At 39.8% G+C, this 16,013-nt stretch overlaps 1 protein-coding gene across 2 annotated transcripts in view; it reads left to right on the top strand.

Moving 5' to 3' along the window:
• The window catches only part of gid4 (GID complex subunit 4 homolog), a 39,684-nt gene that overhangs the window by 13,649 nt on the left and 10,022 nt on the right, over nucleotides 1-16,013 (top strand). For both annotated transcript variants that reach the window (XR_013500672.1, XM_078240387.1), the window contains exons 3-4: nucleotides 4,508-4,615; nucleotides 6,469-6,570. Coding sequence is in view for 1 of the 2 variants with exons in the window: in XM_078240387.1 (XP_078096513.1) it covers nucleotides 4,508-4,615; nucleotides 6,469-6,570 (210 nt within the window). In the remaining variant the exon portion in view is untranslated. The remainder of the gene's footprint in view (nucleotides 1-4,507; nucleotides 4,616-6,468; nucleotides 6,571-16,013) is intronic.

Genomic DNA, 16,013 nt, shown 5'->3' with positions numbered 1-16,013 from the left:
CTATCACTTTAAAGTCTCTATTTCCAAAACAAATTTGATTCAGTCTTTGGAATTCTCTTCCCCAGAGGGTTGTGGCTGTTTCTTTGTTGAATATATTTAAGATTGAGATGGACTGAATCTGATATCTTGAGGAATCGAGGGAAATGGAACTGGGCAGGAAATTGGAGTTGAGGCAGAAGATCAGCAATGATCATGTTGAAAGGAGGAGCAGGCTCGAAGGGCCATATGATCTACTTCTCCAATTCGTATGTTCTTATCACTTAAACAGTATACTGTAGCTGGTGTTTCAATCTAATTTAGAAAAGAGTCAAATATATGAAAGTGACATTAAATGAGTTAACCAAATTCCGATATCCTTACTTTAATATTTTAGTAAGTGTAATATTTGATGTCTTGGATTCTCGTACTGCACCTGCTTATCTATTTAATTCTAGGCTGTCCCCTCTAATGAGTGCCACAACTATCTTTTAAGATTAATAAATGCTGACGATAACAGTGTTTTGTTGGGTCACTAATTTGGAGAGGCAAAAAAGTGTATACCGTGCATGATTCAAACATTTCCAATCACTTCACATACAATTAATTACTTTGAAGTTCAGTGACTCTTCTGTAGAAAATGCAGTAACTAAACAGCAACAAGGTGAAAGACCAGTTAATCTGTTTTGATGGTCCTGGCCAGGAAACTAGGAGAATGTCAATCTCTTCTTTGAATAGTGACACACAATCCACCACAAAGATCAAAGCAGACAGTTAGGAACTTTGCTTACAGTTTTTACAAAGGGTGACAGCTAAAGAAGTGCAGAGCTCTACAAATGTTAGCAGCTAAACTTGTCAATGAAGAAATTGCAAGCTTACTATAAGCCAGAGGCTCATGAAAATATGGGCAGGCATTTGGAACAAAATGTATTTGTATTATTGTAAAATAATTAAGCATTAAAAGAGTAAAATATGATGCAAGCACAGATTTTGGAAGTACATGAACAAATATTCAAAGGCACAGAGGTATACTTTCATAAGCATTATTTCATTTTGATGTAAAATTAAGGTATTGGAAGAAAACCATAAATGGCAATTCTGATTTGTGGAATTTTCCATGCCCTGGAAATTGTATCTTGCACCTCAGGTTCTGGTTGTGGAACAATGATAATTCTCCTTGGCTCTTGGCTGTGGATGGACACAGTCATGAGTGGTTCTGAGCAAACTGTAAATATAAAGCCAAGGAAATGGCATTTTGATAAAATTGATCCAGACTGGTGTGTTTTAATGCAGAAACTAAACTGAAGGGTCAAAGGTGACAGTTCAAGAGAACACAAATCGGGATAGTGTGAGCCAGAAATCTTAGAATCCCTACAGCACAGAAAGAGGCCATTCGGCCCATCGAGTCTGCACCGACCACAATCCCACCCAGGCCCTACCCCCATATCCCTACATATTTACCCACTAATCCCTCTAACCTACGCATCCCAGGATACTAAGGGCAATTTTAGCATGGCCAATCAACCTAACCCGCACATCTTTGGACTGTGGGAGGAAACCGGAGAAACCCCCGCAGACACGAGGAAAATGTGCAAACTCCACACAGATAGTGACCCAAGCCGGGAATCGAACCTAGGTCCCTGGAGCTGTGAAGCAGCAGTGTTAACCACTGTGCTACCGTGCCGCAGAGATCAGAGATTGGTGAATGTTATGGTAATAAGTGGCACTTAGGGGAGAGGTTGGGGCTTAGTGAATTGTTCTTGCTCTGGACAAACGCTTTGTTTCTTTACTATCATTACACTCCCTTTGCCTTGTGTTCAAGGATGTCTTTGCCACTTAATCATAGAATCCCTACAGTGCAGAAAGAGGCCGTTTGGCCCATTGAGTCTGTACCAACCACAATACCACCCAGGCCCGATCCCCGTAACCCTACATATTTACCCTGCCAATCCCCCTGACACTAGGGGGCAATTTAGCATGACCAATCAACCTAACCCGGACATCTTTGGACTGTGGAAGGAAACCGGAGCACCCGGAGGAAACACTGGGAGAACGTGCAGACTCCACACAGACGGTGACCCAAAGCCGGAATTAAACCCAGGTCCCTGGCGCTGTGAGGCAGCAGTGCTAACTGTGCCACCGTGCTGCCCACTCTCTCTTTATCCTAAAAGATTTCCCTTTTATTTCCACCTGCTTCAAAAGCCATCATATTTTTATTTTTACTTCAGTTCTGCAAGATTCACATTTGACTCAAAACATTAATTCTAGGGATGGCGCAGTGGTTAGTACGGCTGCCTTACAGTACCAAGGACCCAAATTTGATTCTGGCTTTGGGTGACTGTGTGGAGTTTGCACATTCTTCCTGTGTCTGTGTAGGTTTCCTCCCACAGTCCAAAGATGTGCAGGTTTGATGAATTGGCCATGATAAATTGCCCATCAGTGTCCAAAGATGTGTAGGTAGGTGGATTAAGTATGCTAAATGCGTGGGGCTACAGGGATAGGGCAGAGGGGTGGGATGCTCTTTCGGAGAGTTGGTACAGACTCACTTGGCCGAACAGCCTTATTCTGCACAGTAGGGATTCTGCAGTTCTGTTGCTCTCTCCACAGATTACCAAACTGTAATATTTCCAGCACTTCTTTTTATTTTAAATTGACTTAAACGTCCCTGCTCAAAAGATAAATGTACAGGAAAATCGATTGTGGTACAGCATTTAATAAATTTCAGGTCAATCTGATTAACCATTTCCTTACAGAAGCATTGATTTGGTGAAATACTGAGTAACTACTGGTCTGTTGAGTACCCTTGGGACCCAAGTAGCAAGTTATCTTCTCCATTAAGGAGCCCATGGTGTAGAATTTAAGGATCATATGATATCCTACTGTTATTGGAGCAGGGCCAAGTTGATAATTGTTGAGGAGTCCGGTTGGTTTTATAGAATCAGTCAATTCCCCATACAGCAAAGTGCAAAAATAGGACGCAACACAAAACATACAAGGACCAGCAATCTAAATGATCTGCTGCATTTGTTGATTGGAGCTGTTCATAGTTCCTCATTAGGCTTACTCCAGAATTAGCTTTCAAGACAATATCCGTAGTAGTGATGATCGTCAGTCGGAGGCTGATTTTACAGTTTCAATGCAATTTGACAATGGTGGCAGGAATTCTTTGTTCAATTAGTGAGAATGACAAGGGAACTGAAAGTTACTTCAGGATAGCAACAACCATGAGCTATTGGCATTGGTACAAATGGGGATTTAATATTAGTCCAACAGGTTTATTTGGTAGCAAATGCCATTAGCTTTCGGAGCGCATTTGCTACCAAATAAACCTGTTGGACTTCAACCTGGTGTTGTTAAAATTCTTACTGTGTTTTCCCCAGTCCAACACCGGCATCTCCACACCATGATTTAATATTAAGCAGAGATGTATTTTTAGTTCAGTATCAAAAGCAAAGAAAACTGATGTTTTGACAAATGGACTGCCACTGTCTCTCGTGGCGGTCCATTCCAAACGCTATCTCCAACCTCTGGATAAAAAGCAATTAAGTCTAAACTTTACCCTTCTAAGTTAAAGCCTTTATCTGTTAATAGAATCCAAGCCAGTTGGTGAAGTCAAGACACAGAGCTCCTCCTTTACCAAGAGAGTTTGTTGACTTTGTTCTGTCTCTTACCTCTTCCTCAACACTGCAGTTTCCCAGTTCTTTATACTTTTTTCATAGAATCCCTACAGTGCTGAAGGAGGCCATTCGGCCCATTGAGCATGTACTGACAACAATACCACCCAAGCCCTAACCTTGTAACCCCACAGATTTACCCTGTTAGTCCCCCTGGCACTAAAGGGCAATATACCATGGCCAATCAACCTAACCCACACATCTTTGGACTGTGGGAGGAAACTGGAGCACCTGGAGTAAACCCCCACAGATGCGGGAAGTATGTGCAAACCCGTGGCTGGAATTGAACCGGGGTCCCTGTGCCATTCTGCTGCTTTTGAATAGATCAATTAGACACATTTAACAAACTAACCAATTAGGGGGAAAACAGCAAGTTAAACCAGTTAATAGCCCCTAAGGGGCACTTTAAGTAAAGAAAAAAAGTTAAAGGAACATTGCTGAATTATGTTACAATGTCATTTTGGGGGCTGAGGAAGCACTCCAGACCCTGTAATGCCCAGCAGCCTTGGTCCCTTATTTATATGTGATCAAAGTACATAATTAAACAATGCCCTTCACCTATATATCTGAACAATACAATTGATATACTATTAGCCATATCCTCTTGCTGTGAAATATGTTAATATCTGTGTTGTAAATGGCCAATAGGGCCTTGAATAATTCCACAAATTTAGAGGAACTAACTTTTTAGAGGGCTTTTATTTTGTTTTTTTCCTGAAAGGTGCCAACAGTTTATAATGTCAATGCTGTTCTCTAACAGTTATGAAATAGTCTAATAATAATGAGGGCTAATTTTGTAAGAGTTCCTAATGAAATGGTATAACTTTACATTCTTTGTTCAATTTTAAATGTTACAGGAATATCCAACTCTTACAACCTTCTTTGAAGGAGAAATCATCAGTAAAAAACATCCATTTTTAACAAGAAAATGGGATGCAGATGAAGATGTGGATAGAAAACATTGGGTACGTGAGAAATGTTTTACGCTTTAATCTTGCATTTTTAGACACTGGCCTGAATATTACTAGTCAGTGACATAATCAGGCCGAGTGGATTCATGAACAAGCCACAGAGCAGGTACATCCAGTTATTGATCCGGGTGGATGGGGGATCAAGGGTTGAGCACTTCTCCTGGCCCACAAGCAGTGCTGTAAAGGCACTTGCCTTCTCTATGCTGCTTTAAGGTCTGAGAAACCTGGCCAATCACTGTAAAACCAAAATATTTAAATTGTCAACCTGCCTCGTGGGAGCAGGCTAGCTGCATGCTCCATTAAATGCAGAGGTTGACAGTTTAAGGTAGCTGTTAAAATTCAGCCCATTGTGTTTTGGATTGCTTTGCATGAACATTGACTTCATCAAAGTGAAAGATACTGGGAAGTGGAATGTTGATCACTCCTAGATGAGGTATAGGACTGGATGTACAAGAAAGTTCCCATTCTTCCTGCCACTGTGTGTGTCAGCCTCAACCATCAAAGAGTTTCTGTCATTTTCCATTTAGTTTATCGGACATTTCTTGTAAATATGACTCTCAATTATTAGTAAATGGACATGTTACCTGTGTGCCATGGAGGGGTAGAAGGTGGTGCTTTCCCTGAAATTTGTCTACGTGGTGAGTTTCCTGTCTCACTGACACGGATGTGAGGAATTTCTGGGGTGGGTCAGTCATTTTTCAGGATAAGGCAATGCTTGAGAGAAAGGCATTCCAGCTCACCCGTGCACCTAACTAAAGAGTGACATTGGCAGATCTGGAGAAAATTACTGGTCTTTCATTAAACTACCTTTTCCAGCAACCAAACTTAACTTTTGAGAAGCACAAGATGTTTATCCCAAGATAAACTCAAAATATCAAGCTAGTGCTCTCTAACTCAAGGATATTAAACTGAGATGTAACCTCTACTTCCCCTCAATTGCTGCCTTGTCTGATATCACCTAACTGGGCAAACCTGGAACCTTCTGGACTGTGACTCAATGTTACACCAGACAATATCTTTACCCACTTACTGTCAGAGCTGCTTAATATGTCCTTTTCTTTCTTAACAAAAAAGTGTCCCATGTGGTTTCTGTGATCTTCATGGAAAAAGTCCACCTTTGCAGTATAACTGATTCTGTTATATGGAAGCATGAAATTTGTTGGAAAGTTGATGGTTCTTGAAGCTCTGAGGAAAAACGTTACATTTTTGGATCAAAACCGTACAAATGTAGCTTGAATCAGAAGTGTTAAACTTTAAAATTTTGAACATTAAATTGGGACATTTTTAAAGAGATTACGTGTGAACCCTTTAAAGGTTTTTATCCTGAAAATCTATTGAAAAACCTGCACCTCAGGAAAGTGAAATTTAACAAATAAATTAGCCATGTTATAGGAATTGGATTATGGTTGGACTGCTAGAACCGTAAATAGGATAGCTTGTTCTGTGGTAGCATTTCCTGTTTTGATATTTCAAAGCATGTCAAAGTTGAAGTGGTCATGTCTTTGATGTGACTGTCGATCTTTAGAGCTTGGAACATTATTTGGTTGAGAAACTAGACTCTTCTTGGAAACAAATTTTCAATTAGAGATTGAATTTTTTCTCACAAGTAGACAAAGCAGACTGTGGTACTTAAGAAAATCACACAATTGTTATCATTTACCTATGTTAATTTCTTATCAAAGCCTTGTTCAGTCATTTTAGTCCCTCTTCTGAATTTTAACCTTGTGCAATGACTAGGATTATGCATCTTCAAATCCTTATGTCTCCTCTGCTGTAGGATTTTAGTGTTGTATGTGCAGTGCTTTGGCTTTTTGGTGTGCTTACTTTTTTTTATTTTTTTTCCCCAGGGGAAATTCTTGGCATTTTACCAATATGCAAAAACATTTAACTCAGATGAATTTGATTATGAAGAGTTAAAGAACAGTGATTTTGTCTTCATGAGGTGGAAGGTAACAAAGACTATTAAGTATGTGTGTTGAAACCTATGTATTATCCTAACAGGCAAATACAGAAGATCTCTGACCACATTGTAGCACTGTAATTTTATTTTGCTGCATAACTGAGTGAAGCCAGGGTAAAGATTTCAGAATACTTTTTCAAATCACTGATTGCTGCTGTGAGCAGGAAAATGTCCTGGTAAACTTGGGCTGATCTTCCAAGGGACAAATCCGAGGCCTTTCCTTGGCCTATTGCACAAACCAATAACCTGACTTAATAGATGATCAGGTCTTAATATTTACATTTTCTCCCTTGCATCCTGTCCTGAAGTTGTTGATATGCTATGATACCTTGGGAGGTGTGTGTCAGGCTGTTTGACAATTCAACTGCACCAAGATCTTATCCACAAAGTTGCACATTCCCACTGCAATCACTGGATAATGAGCAGGACCTTTGATTAATTTTCCCAACTGTAATGCCCTTACCAGTTGACTTGGTGTAGTGAGGAATTGAGGCTGGGACCATTGTGCTTCACGTGTCTCAATACACTTGTTAATGCAATTATCAAATGAATGATTACTAGTATAATTGCTGTCTTGGGGCAATATTTCATAATGAAACTGGGAAGAGTTCTGCAAGCAGGAGAAATGTTTAAACTTTGTTGCAGACATTATGTGCAGATTGTTAAAGCTGGAGATCCTGTGGTAGAAAATGAATTGTTCTATGAAATCTGCAGTGCTGCAGAGATTGAGCACTAGCATGTTGTATGGCTACGTCGCTCTGGACTATTACTATTTTTGTTTTAAAGAACAACAAGATTTTTTTCTTTAGTCTGTTGAACTGGGTTACTATGATTTGCACTAAATATATGGTAAAAAATACTAAACGTAGAATAGTGTTAAGGGTGACATGTTAGTGTGCACGGCACTCCTTCGTCACCACTGTGACCTCGGTGAAAATCCTACATATGTGCATGAGCAGGACATCCACTGAAGTTATGGCAGTGATGTCCAAGAAGCTCTAAGGAACTTCACCGCCTCGATAGTCCAAAGAAATGAGCTTCACTTAGAAATGCTCTCCCAAAGAAGGGGGATGATTACCCAGGAAAGATATCTTATCCTGAAGAGCACTTGCATAGATGTGTACAGTGAGAAGTGAATGTTTTCAGGAGAATTGTTATGTTTAATCTAATTCTCTGATGTACAAAGCATGGACGAGCTGTGTGATATAGATTTGCAGATGAAATAGAAGAGGAAACTTCATTTGAGAATAAAGTAGGAAGTGACATTCATTTCCTCGGTCCTTTTACAGCACAAGATCCCTCTCCTTGATCTCAAAGGGAGCCACGTTAACTGTGACCCGGCATTTGTTCTTGCTGCTCTGAAACGAGTCCGAATAGTGGTCTATTTTCCTTGAACCTCAACTTTAATTTGCTCGTGCACCTACTTCAATTTCATCTTCCTTTCTCCTGGACTTCCAATCCACCACTTTGTGAGAGAAAACTCAGGCTATGTCACTGTGTCTGTATGTATTAATACTAAAATAGATAAACATTGATTTTTTTGACTTTGAAAAAGCAAGAACTTCAGGTTGGTTAACAAAAGCAAATTAGCAATCCACAGTGCGTCCTATCTGTATACCTCTTCCATTCACCATCTGCATTTTCTTATATTGCACCAAAAAAGGAATAATCTTGTCAGATATCATTGACCACGCATAAATGGCCCTGTCTCTATATAACGTTGGCCCTCTGATGTTAATTCAGGGTTCTTCAAGAGTCGAAAGTCGTACTTTATGGCGTATAATTGATTATCAAACTATTACCTAGGAAATCCTGTTTGCTCTGGGTTTTTGACACCTTTATTTTGTTTTCCCTGCTCAGGGAGAGAATAATTCTTTGACAAAACAAGTAACTAAGGGTACCTTTTCACCTTTCTAATCGGCCAATGATTCTTATTTGGTCTGTTTGCTCCCAGTATGTTCTAATATATGACAATTTGGGCACCCTTAGGTAGTTGTGCTCTGGATGCCATTTGTGGTATGGAGTTGGCCTTTATATTGCTTAGTGGTCACAGTATTCGTCACCTGTTGGATGCAAGTTATCAAGGTAAAACTTCTGTTGCATGTTAATGAACTTGCATTCGTACTTCTCTCAGAAATAATTGAAAAAAATTCCAATTCCTGAATCCCATGATGTTGTGCATTATCGTTTCAGCTAAGATCCTTGGAAACATAGAAATGTTACAGTACAGAAAGAGACCATTCTGTCCATCATGTCCCACTGGTCAAAAAAGAGGCGAATAAAAAAAACTAGCCACTTATTTTATTCCCACTTTCTAGCACCTGGTCTGTAGCCTTGCAGGTTACAGCACTTCAGGTACTGATCCAGGTACCTTTTAAGACTCAACCACCAATTCAGGCACTGAATTCGAGACGCCCATCACTCTCTGGGTGAAAAAGCTTTTCCTCCTCATGGCCTGTCTAATCCTTTTACCAATCACCTTAAATCTATGCCCCCTAGTAATTGACCTCTTGGGTAAGGGAAGCCAGTCTTTCCTGTCTACCCTTTCTAGCACCTTCATAATTTTGTACACCTCAATTGTGTCACCCCTCGGCTTCCACTATCTTAAGGAAGGCATATCTAGTCTATCCAATCTTCCCTCATAGCTGCAATTTTCAAGCCCTGGCAACATTCTTGTAAATCTCTTCTTTACTCCAGAGCAAATATGTCCTCTCTGCAGTGTGACCAGAACTGTACACACTTCCAGTTGAGGCCTAACCAGCATTTTAACTTTATTCCAATAGTTCTATAATATGGAGCATTCCCAATGCAAATAAAAACAATTTCCCATTTCTTCTAACATCTTCCAACATTAGAAATGTGTTGTACCCATTATAACCAGTCTGCCTAGCTGTCAGTATGATCTAATAACATCTTGTGCAGAAAGTCCTTGGAGAAGCTTGTGTGTAAAAACGCACCATTTAATGATTTTCTAATAGACCAGTGTTACTCCAATCTAGGTTGTACTTCTGGCCTTCATTCATAAGCTGACTGATCAGCATGGGATTCTCTTTCACTTGGAACTCCAACAAAAGCAAAGGCAAAGGAGTGCAAGTGAAAGTAACCTAGAAAGATGAGACTATTTACTACAGCTACCTGTCCTCCAGTTTACTTCTCTTCCAGTAGGGAAACCTTTCGTCTCTACTTGGCAATTACCTATAGTGCTATGACTGAATTAAGCAACTCACTTTGCAATGGACCACAGGCACATGCCTACATCCTATCGCACCATGTTCCAGGCTCGAGAGTGCAGCTTGAGCAAGATATCGACTGTGATTGGATAGAAAATAGGAGCAGGAGTAGCCCATTTGGCCCTTCGAAACTGCTTCGCCATTCATTATGATCATGGCTGATCACACAACTCAGTAACCTGTTCCTGCCTTCCCCCCATATCCTTTGAATCCCTTTGCCCCAAGAACTACATCTAACTCCTTGACTTTGTACAATGCTTTGACCCCAACTGCTTTCTGTGGTCACAAATTCCGCAGACATGCCACTCTTTAGATGAAGACATTTCTCCTCTTCTCTGTCTTGAAAGGTTTTTACCATATCCTTAGACTCCTGGTTCTGGACATCCTTCCTGCATCTACCCCTGTCTAGTCCTGTAAGAATTTTATAGATTACTATGAGATTTGTTTCTATGACAGCTTCAGTGACAAGTAAGCCCACGACAGATCAACTGCCTGGAGTGTCTTAAAGAATAATTTTGATTGAAAGTAAATAATTTGAACAAGTAATAGTTTTATTGAGAATTTATAAGCCATTATCTCGAATGTGACTTACTTTTGCAGAAGGATGCATACTGTGGGGTTGGGGGGGGGCAAGAAACCTTTTCAGTTTAAAAGACCCTTGCCAGCTCCCCATTTTGAGGAAAAACTTCCTTTAATTTAAAAACTCCTTGCCCGGTGGGAATACTGGAGCCTCTTAGTCTTTTGAACTTGGAGGTCTTTATCATTCGCAAGGAGATAGTATCTGATTGATATTTAGATGATTAATCAGTGATTGTGCTTGCCATAGGATCCCTATAGTGCAGAAATTCAGCCCATTGAGTCTATATTGACTCTCCAAAAGAACATCCCACTCAGGCTCGCCCCTCCACGCTATCCCCGTAAGCCTGCGCATTTACCATGGCTAATCCACTTAACCTATACTAAGGGGCAATTTAGCGTGGCCAATCTATCTAACCTGCGCATCTTTGGACTGTGGGAGGAAACTGGAACACCCGGATGAAAACCACATAGACATGGAGAGATGTGCAAGCTCCACAGTGACAGTCATCCAAGGCTGCAATCCAATCTGAGTCCCTGGCGCTGTGAGGCAGCAATGTTAACGACTGTGCCACTCAAACCCTTGAACTAAAAAAGCTCTCCTTTCTGGTACTGGAGGCAGAACTGGGAAATGTCAGTTTGCACTGAACACAGTGCAGTGTTTAGTTCGTACTGAAGCCTCCTCACTCGGAAGAAAATGGTGATTCATATTCTTTATGGGTTGCTTATTAACATGTTTGGCTTCCTGCTGAATTTGGAAGCCAAAAATAGAAGATTTCTGCAGAGAAGTCATATATTGTACCTACCAAGAATGGACTGACCAAGTTAAGATATAAGTAACTCACATTAAAAATACACTCCACTTTTCTATCTTTAATTATAGATTTGATTGGGATGCTGAAAAACAAGATGGATAATTTCTGTAATTAACTCCTTTCAAATGTCTATAATCTTTTAAATGAGTTACACTTCCTGTTTCCTATAGTCTTAAAAAAAAATGCGTTGTGCTGTAATGTTTACATTTCTGTTGCTCCCTGATAGAGAGCATGACAATCAAGTGCGTCTGACCCTCGACCTCGCATTTTTTAAGTGTTATATTAAATTTGAAGTACATTTATCATCTCCAATTCCAGCAGGAAAAGTTTTCAGGATCCACGTTATGATTTGTCATTTTCTAATACTGAAGTTTCTAGGTTTTATGTTCTTCTTCAGCCTGAAGATCTCATTACTAGTCATTTATTGAGTAGATCTATGCTCAGTTCACCTTACTGCTGCTATTTTTTGAGAATGTGGATTTTGGTTCTTCTGTGAAGAAATGGCTACACTCAGCCTTTCATCTAAGGCTATAAGTGGCTCTTCTTGATCTGTGTTTGTCCTTTGGGTGTCAGATCGCAAACTATTATTAATCATTTTAGATTTATTTGGTTAGTTTTGCAAAACGTTAGATATCTGCAGCTGCCTACAAGGATCAGCAAGAACCCAGTCGATTCTGGAACTCTTGTCAATCTCGGAAAATACTTAAACATTTCTGTGTTGAAACTTAATATGGAATGTTTGGGGAATCATAGTGAAAGTATGTGACATTTTGCGGAAAATGTAAACCTGTTTTTAAAATGTATCATTGGAAAGTTTTGTCAGTTCTTGGAGTATTGAAACAGAGCTTTTCAAACTGGAGTCTGTCACTGGATCCCAGGGGTCCTCCAAGCAATTACATCTCTATCTATCTGATCAGATTTTTGTATCTGTTGACTTATTCCTATATTATTTCTTTTGCTGCATATATTCATGTTTTCTGCACTATGTTTTGGAAGTTAGGACGCATTTCAAGTTAGTGTCATTTTGGAATTGTACCAAAGAAAGAAAGAGTTGCATATAAACACACAAGAATTAGGAGTAAGAGTATAAATCTCACCTTTTACGTTGGCAGCGCATCCCAAAGCACTTTGCAGCTAATTGTTAGTTCTGTAATTAAATACAGCAACCAATTTGTGCACAGCAATGAAATGGGTGACTATTTAACCTATGTTGATTGAGAGACAAATATAGGCTTGAAAATCAGAAGAACTCTCTACTTATCTCCAAAAGAAGTATCGATTGGTCTTTTACATCTAGCTGTGCAGATAATCAGTGTCTTGGTGTAATGTTTCATCCAAAAGATGGCACTCCCAAAATATCCAGCAATCCTTCAGTACTACACTGCAGTGTCAGCCTAAATTGTTTGATTTTGATTTCATTTATTATTGTCACATGTATTAACATAGTGAAAAGTATTGTTTCATGCATGCTATACAGACAAAACATACCGTTCATAGAGAAGGAAAGGAGAGAGTGCAGAATGTAGTGTTAGTCATAGCTAGTGTGCTCAAATCTTAAAATCCACATGGAGGAAATATTCAAGACTGTTTAGGCTTGCATCAGTATTAGGGAAAATATGCAAATCTTTTATTAGGAACATTAAAAAGGCCATTTAGAAAATAATAATTGGGCACAGTCAACACATATATGAAAGGGATATTGTTTCATAAGTCAGTTTCTGAGGATTTAACACGTAGGGTGGCTAAGGAGAACTGGTAGATGTAGTGTTTGGGTTTTTAAAAAATCATTTGAAGTTATTAAACAAATTTAGGGCTCATGGAATTGGGTGTAATGTATTTGCATGGATTTGTTAACAGACAAAAAACAGTAGCACTTAACAATTTTCAAATTGGCAGGCTATAACTAATAGGATACCGCAAGGTGCCCAATGCTTAGGCCTAAGCTATTTGCAAGATTTGTCAATGACTTGGCTGAAGAGAACTAATGCAATGTATCCAAGTTAACTGACAATACAAAACTCAGCAAGAAAGAATAATTCATAGCTTATTCAGGAAGTTGAGGATAGCATAAGATTAAAAAAAGAGGCTTGCAAAAAATAGTAGTATGTTTGAGGCTTTGGAGTGTTTTGGGAACCAGTAAAGTGCCATGAAAAAGTTGATAAATAGGGGAAAAACAGAATATGGGAGCAAACTAGCCAGGAATATAAAAATAGATTTTAAGAGCTTTTACAAGAATATATAAAGGAAGAGAGTTGCTGATGTAAATATTTGTCTCTTAGAAGACATTAGGAGACATCATTATCCATAATGAGGAAATGGTAAAGATATTGAACAAATATGTTGTTTCTGTTTCCACAATCTGTATTTGTAGAAGATGCAAGTTTGCATACCAGTATTGGGGATAACCTAGCTGCTAAGAAGAATGGGTAAATTTAATATCAGCAGAGAAAGAGTACTAGAAAAATTTAAGGAACTAAAATCCAGAATATCCCCAGGATCTGATGGCCTACACCCTAGTCCTGAAAGATAGCCAGAACATCCGCTATATCTCATTTATTATTGTCACATGTATTAGGATACAGTGAAAAGTATTGTTTCTTGCGAGCTGTTACAGACAAAAACATACTGTTCATAGGGGAGAAGGAAAGAATAGGATGCAGAATATAGTGTTGCAGTTACCAATAGGGTGAAGAGAAAGATCAGCTTAGTGTGCGATACAACCATTCAAAAGTCTGATGGTAGCAGGGAAGAAGCTGTGCTTGAGTTGGTTGATACATGTTTTCAGGCTTCTGTATCTTTTTCCTGACGGAAGAAAGTGGAAAAGAGTATGTCCGGGATGCGTGGGATCCTTGATTGCGCTGGCTGCTTTCTTGAGGCAACGGGAAGTATAGACAGAGTCAGTGGACAGGAGGCTGTTTGTGTGATGGACTGGGCTACGCTCACAACCCTTTGTCATTTCTCTGCAGCCAAGATTTCCTAAAACTCTTAGGCTCTGGACTGGTCCCATCAGATTTAAAGTTAGCAAAATGTAACTCCTCTATTCAAGAATGGGAGAAAGAAAACGAGGAACTGCAGGCCAGTTAGTCTGACAACAATCGTCAGAAAAGTGATAGAATCTATTATTAAAGAAACCTTAACATACATTGGAAAGCATGATATGATCAGACAAAGTCAGTGTGGTTTTGTGAAAGGGAAATTGTGTTTGGCGAACTAGAGTGTTTTGAGAATGTAACTAGTACAATATATAAAGGGGAACCAATAGATATAGCAATTGATAAAGCACCACACAAAAGGTTAAAAGACAAGAGAAAGGGATCATGGAGTTGGGTAGTACAGAGGATTAGTTAATAGTCAGGAAGCAAACGGGGCTGTTTTTAAGTTCACAGGCTGTGACCAGTGAAGTGAACAAAGAAAAGTACAGCACAGAAATAGATCCTCCGGCCCTCCAAGCCCGTGCCGTTCATGGTGCTCTAACTAAACTAAACTTTAAAAAAACCTTCTGCCCTTACTTGGGCCGTAATACCTCTATTCCCTCCCTATTCATACCCATCCAGATGAATCTTAAATGTTCCTAATGTGCCTGCTTCTACCACCACCTCTGGCAGTGTGTTCCAGGCACCCACCACTCTCTGCATGAAAACCTTCCCCTGCACATCTCCCTTAAACTTTCCCCCTCTCACCTTGAAGCTGTGCCCCCTTGTAATTGACACTTCCACCCTGGGAAAAAGCCTCTAACCATCTACCCTGTCTATGCCCCTCATAATTTTGTAGACCTCTATCAGGTCTCCCCTCACCCGATGTCTTTCCAGTGAAAACAACCCTAGTTTATTCAACCTGTCCTCATAGTCAATGCCCTCGAGACAAGGCAACGCCCTTGTGAACCTTCTTTGCACTATCCAAAGCTTCCACGTCCTTCTGGTAGTGTGGTGACCAGAACTGCACGCACTACTCCAAATGAGTGCTCCCAGGGTTGTATATAGCTGCAACATGATTTGCCAACTCTTGTACCGCAAGAGTGCCGCAACGATCACTGCCAGGGCCTCAGCTATTTACAATCTATGTTAATGACTGAGATGAAGGGACAAAGTAATGTATCAGAGTTTGCTGACTGCACAAAGCTGGGTGGAAATGTAAGTCTGCAAGTGATAGGCAGGTTACAGAAGTGGGCAATAAGGTGGCAGGTGGACAATAATGTGGGGAAGTGAGGGGTTATTCACTTTGTAAGAATGGAAAAGCAGAATTTTTTTTTTCAAAAGATATTAAACTTATAAATGTTGATGTTGAGAGAGGCTTGAGAGTGTTTGTTCCAGGAACCCAAAGTTAGCTTATAGATGGAGCAAGCAATTGGGAAGGCAAACAGCATGTTGGCTTTTATTGCAAGAGAATTTGGAGTACACGAATAAATAAATAACTTTATTTATTCAATTAAGTATTAATCCACTTGGAATACTGCAGTTTTAATCTCGGTTGTTTAAGGAAGTATTTATAGCATTGGGAGCAGTACAACAAAGATTCACTAGATTGCTCCTTGGGATGAGAGGGTTGCCCTATGAGAGGGCCTAAATTGGGCCTATATTGTCAAGTTTAGAAGAATGATCTTGAAATATACAAGGTTCAGAAGGAGTTTGACAGGGTAGACATAGAGATTTATTCTACTGGCTGGTGTATCGAGGGGCCACAGGCTCAGGATAAGGGGTTGATCACTTGGGTCTGAGATGAGAAATTTCTTCACTGTGTTGTTGGTGTTGGTAATTCTCCACCCTACCCCAGTGGGTTGTGGATGCTGCTTCATTGAATGTACAGGCTGAATA

Source organism: Mustelus asterias, chromosome 23 (genome assembly GCF_964213995.1).
Source record: "Mustelus asterias chromosome 23, sMusAst1.hap1.1, whole genome shotgun sequence".
NCBI lineage: Eukaryota > Metazoa > Chordata > Chondrichthyes > Carcharhiniformes > Triakidae > Mustelus > Mustelus asterias.
The sequence above is the reverse complement of the archived record's forward strand: the minus strand, read 5'-3'. Positions and strand labels throughout refer to the sequence as shown.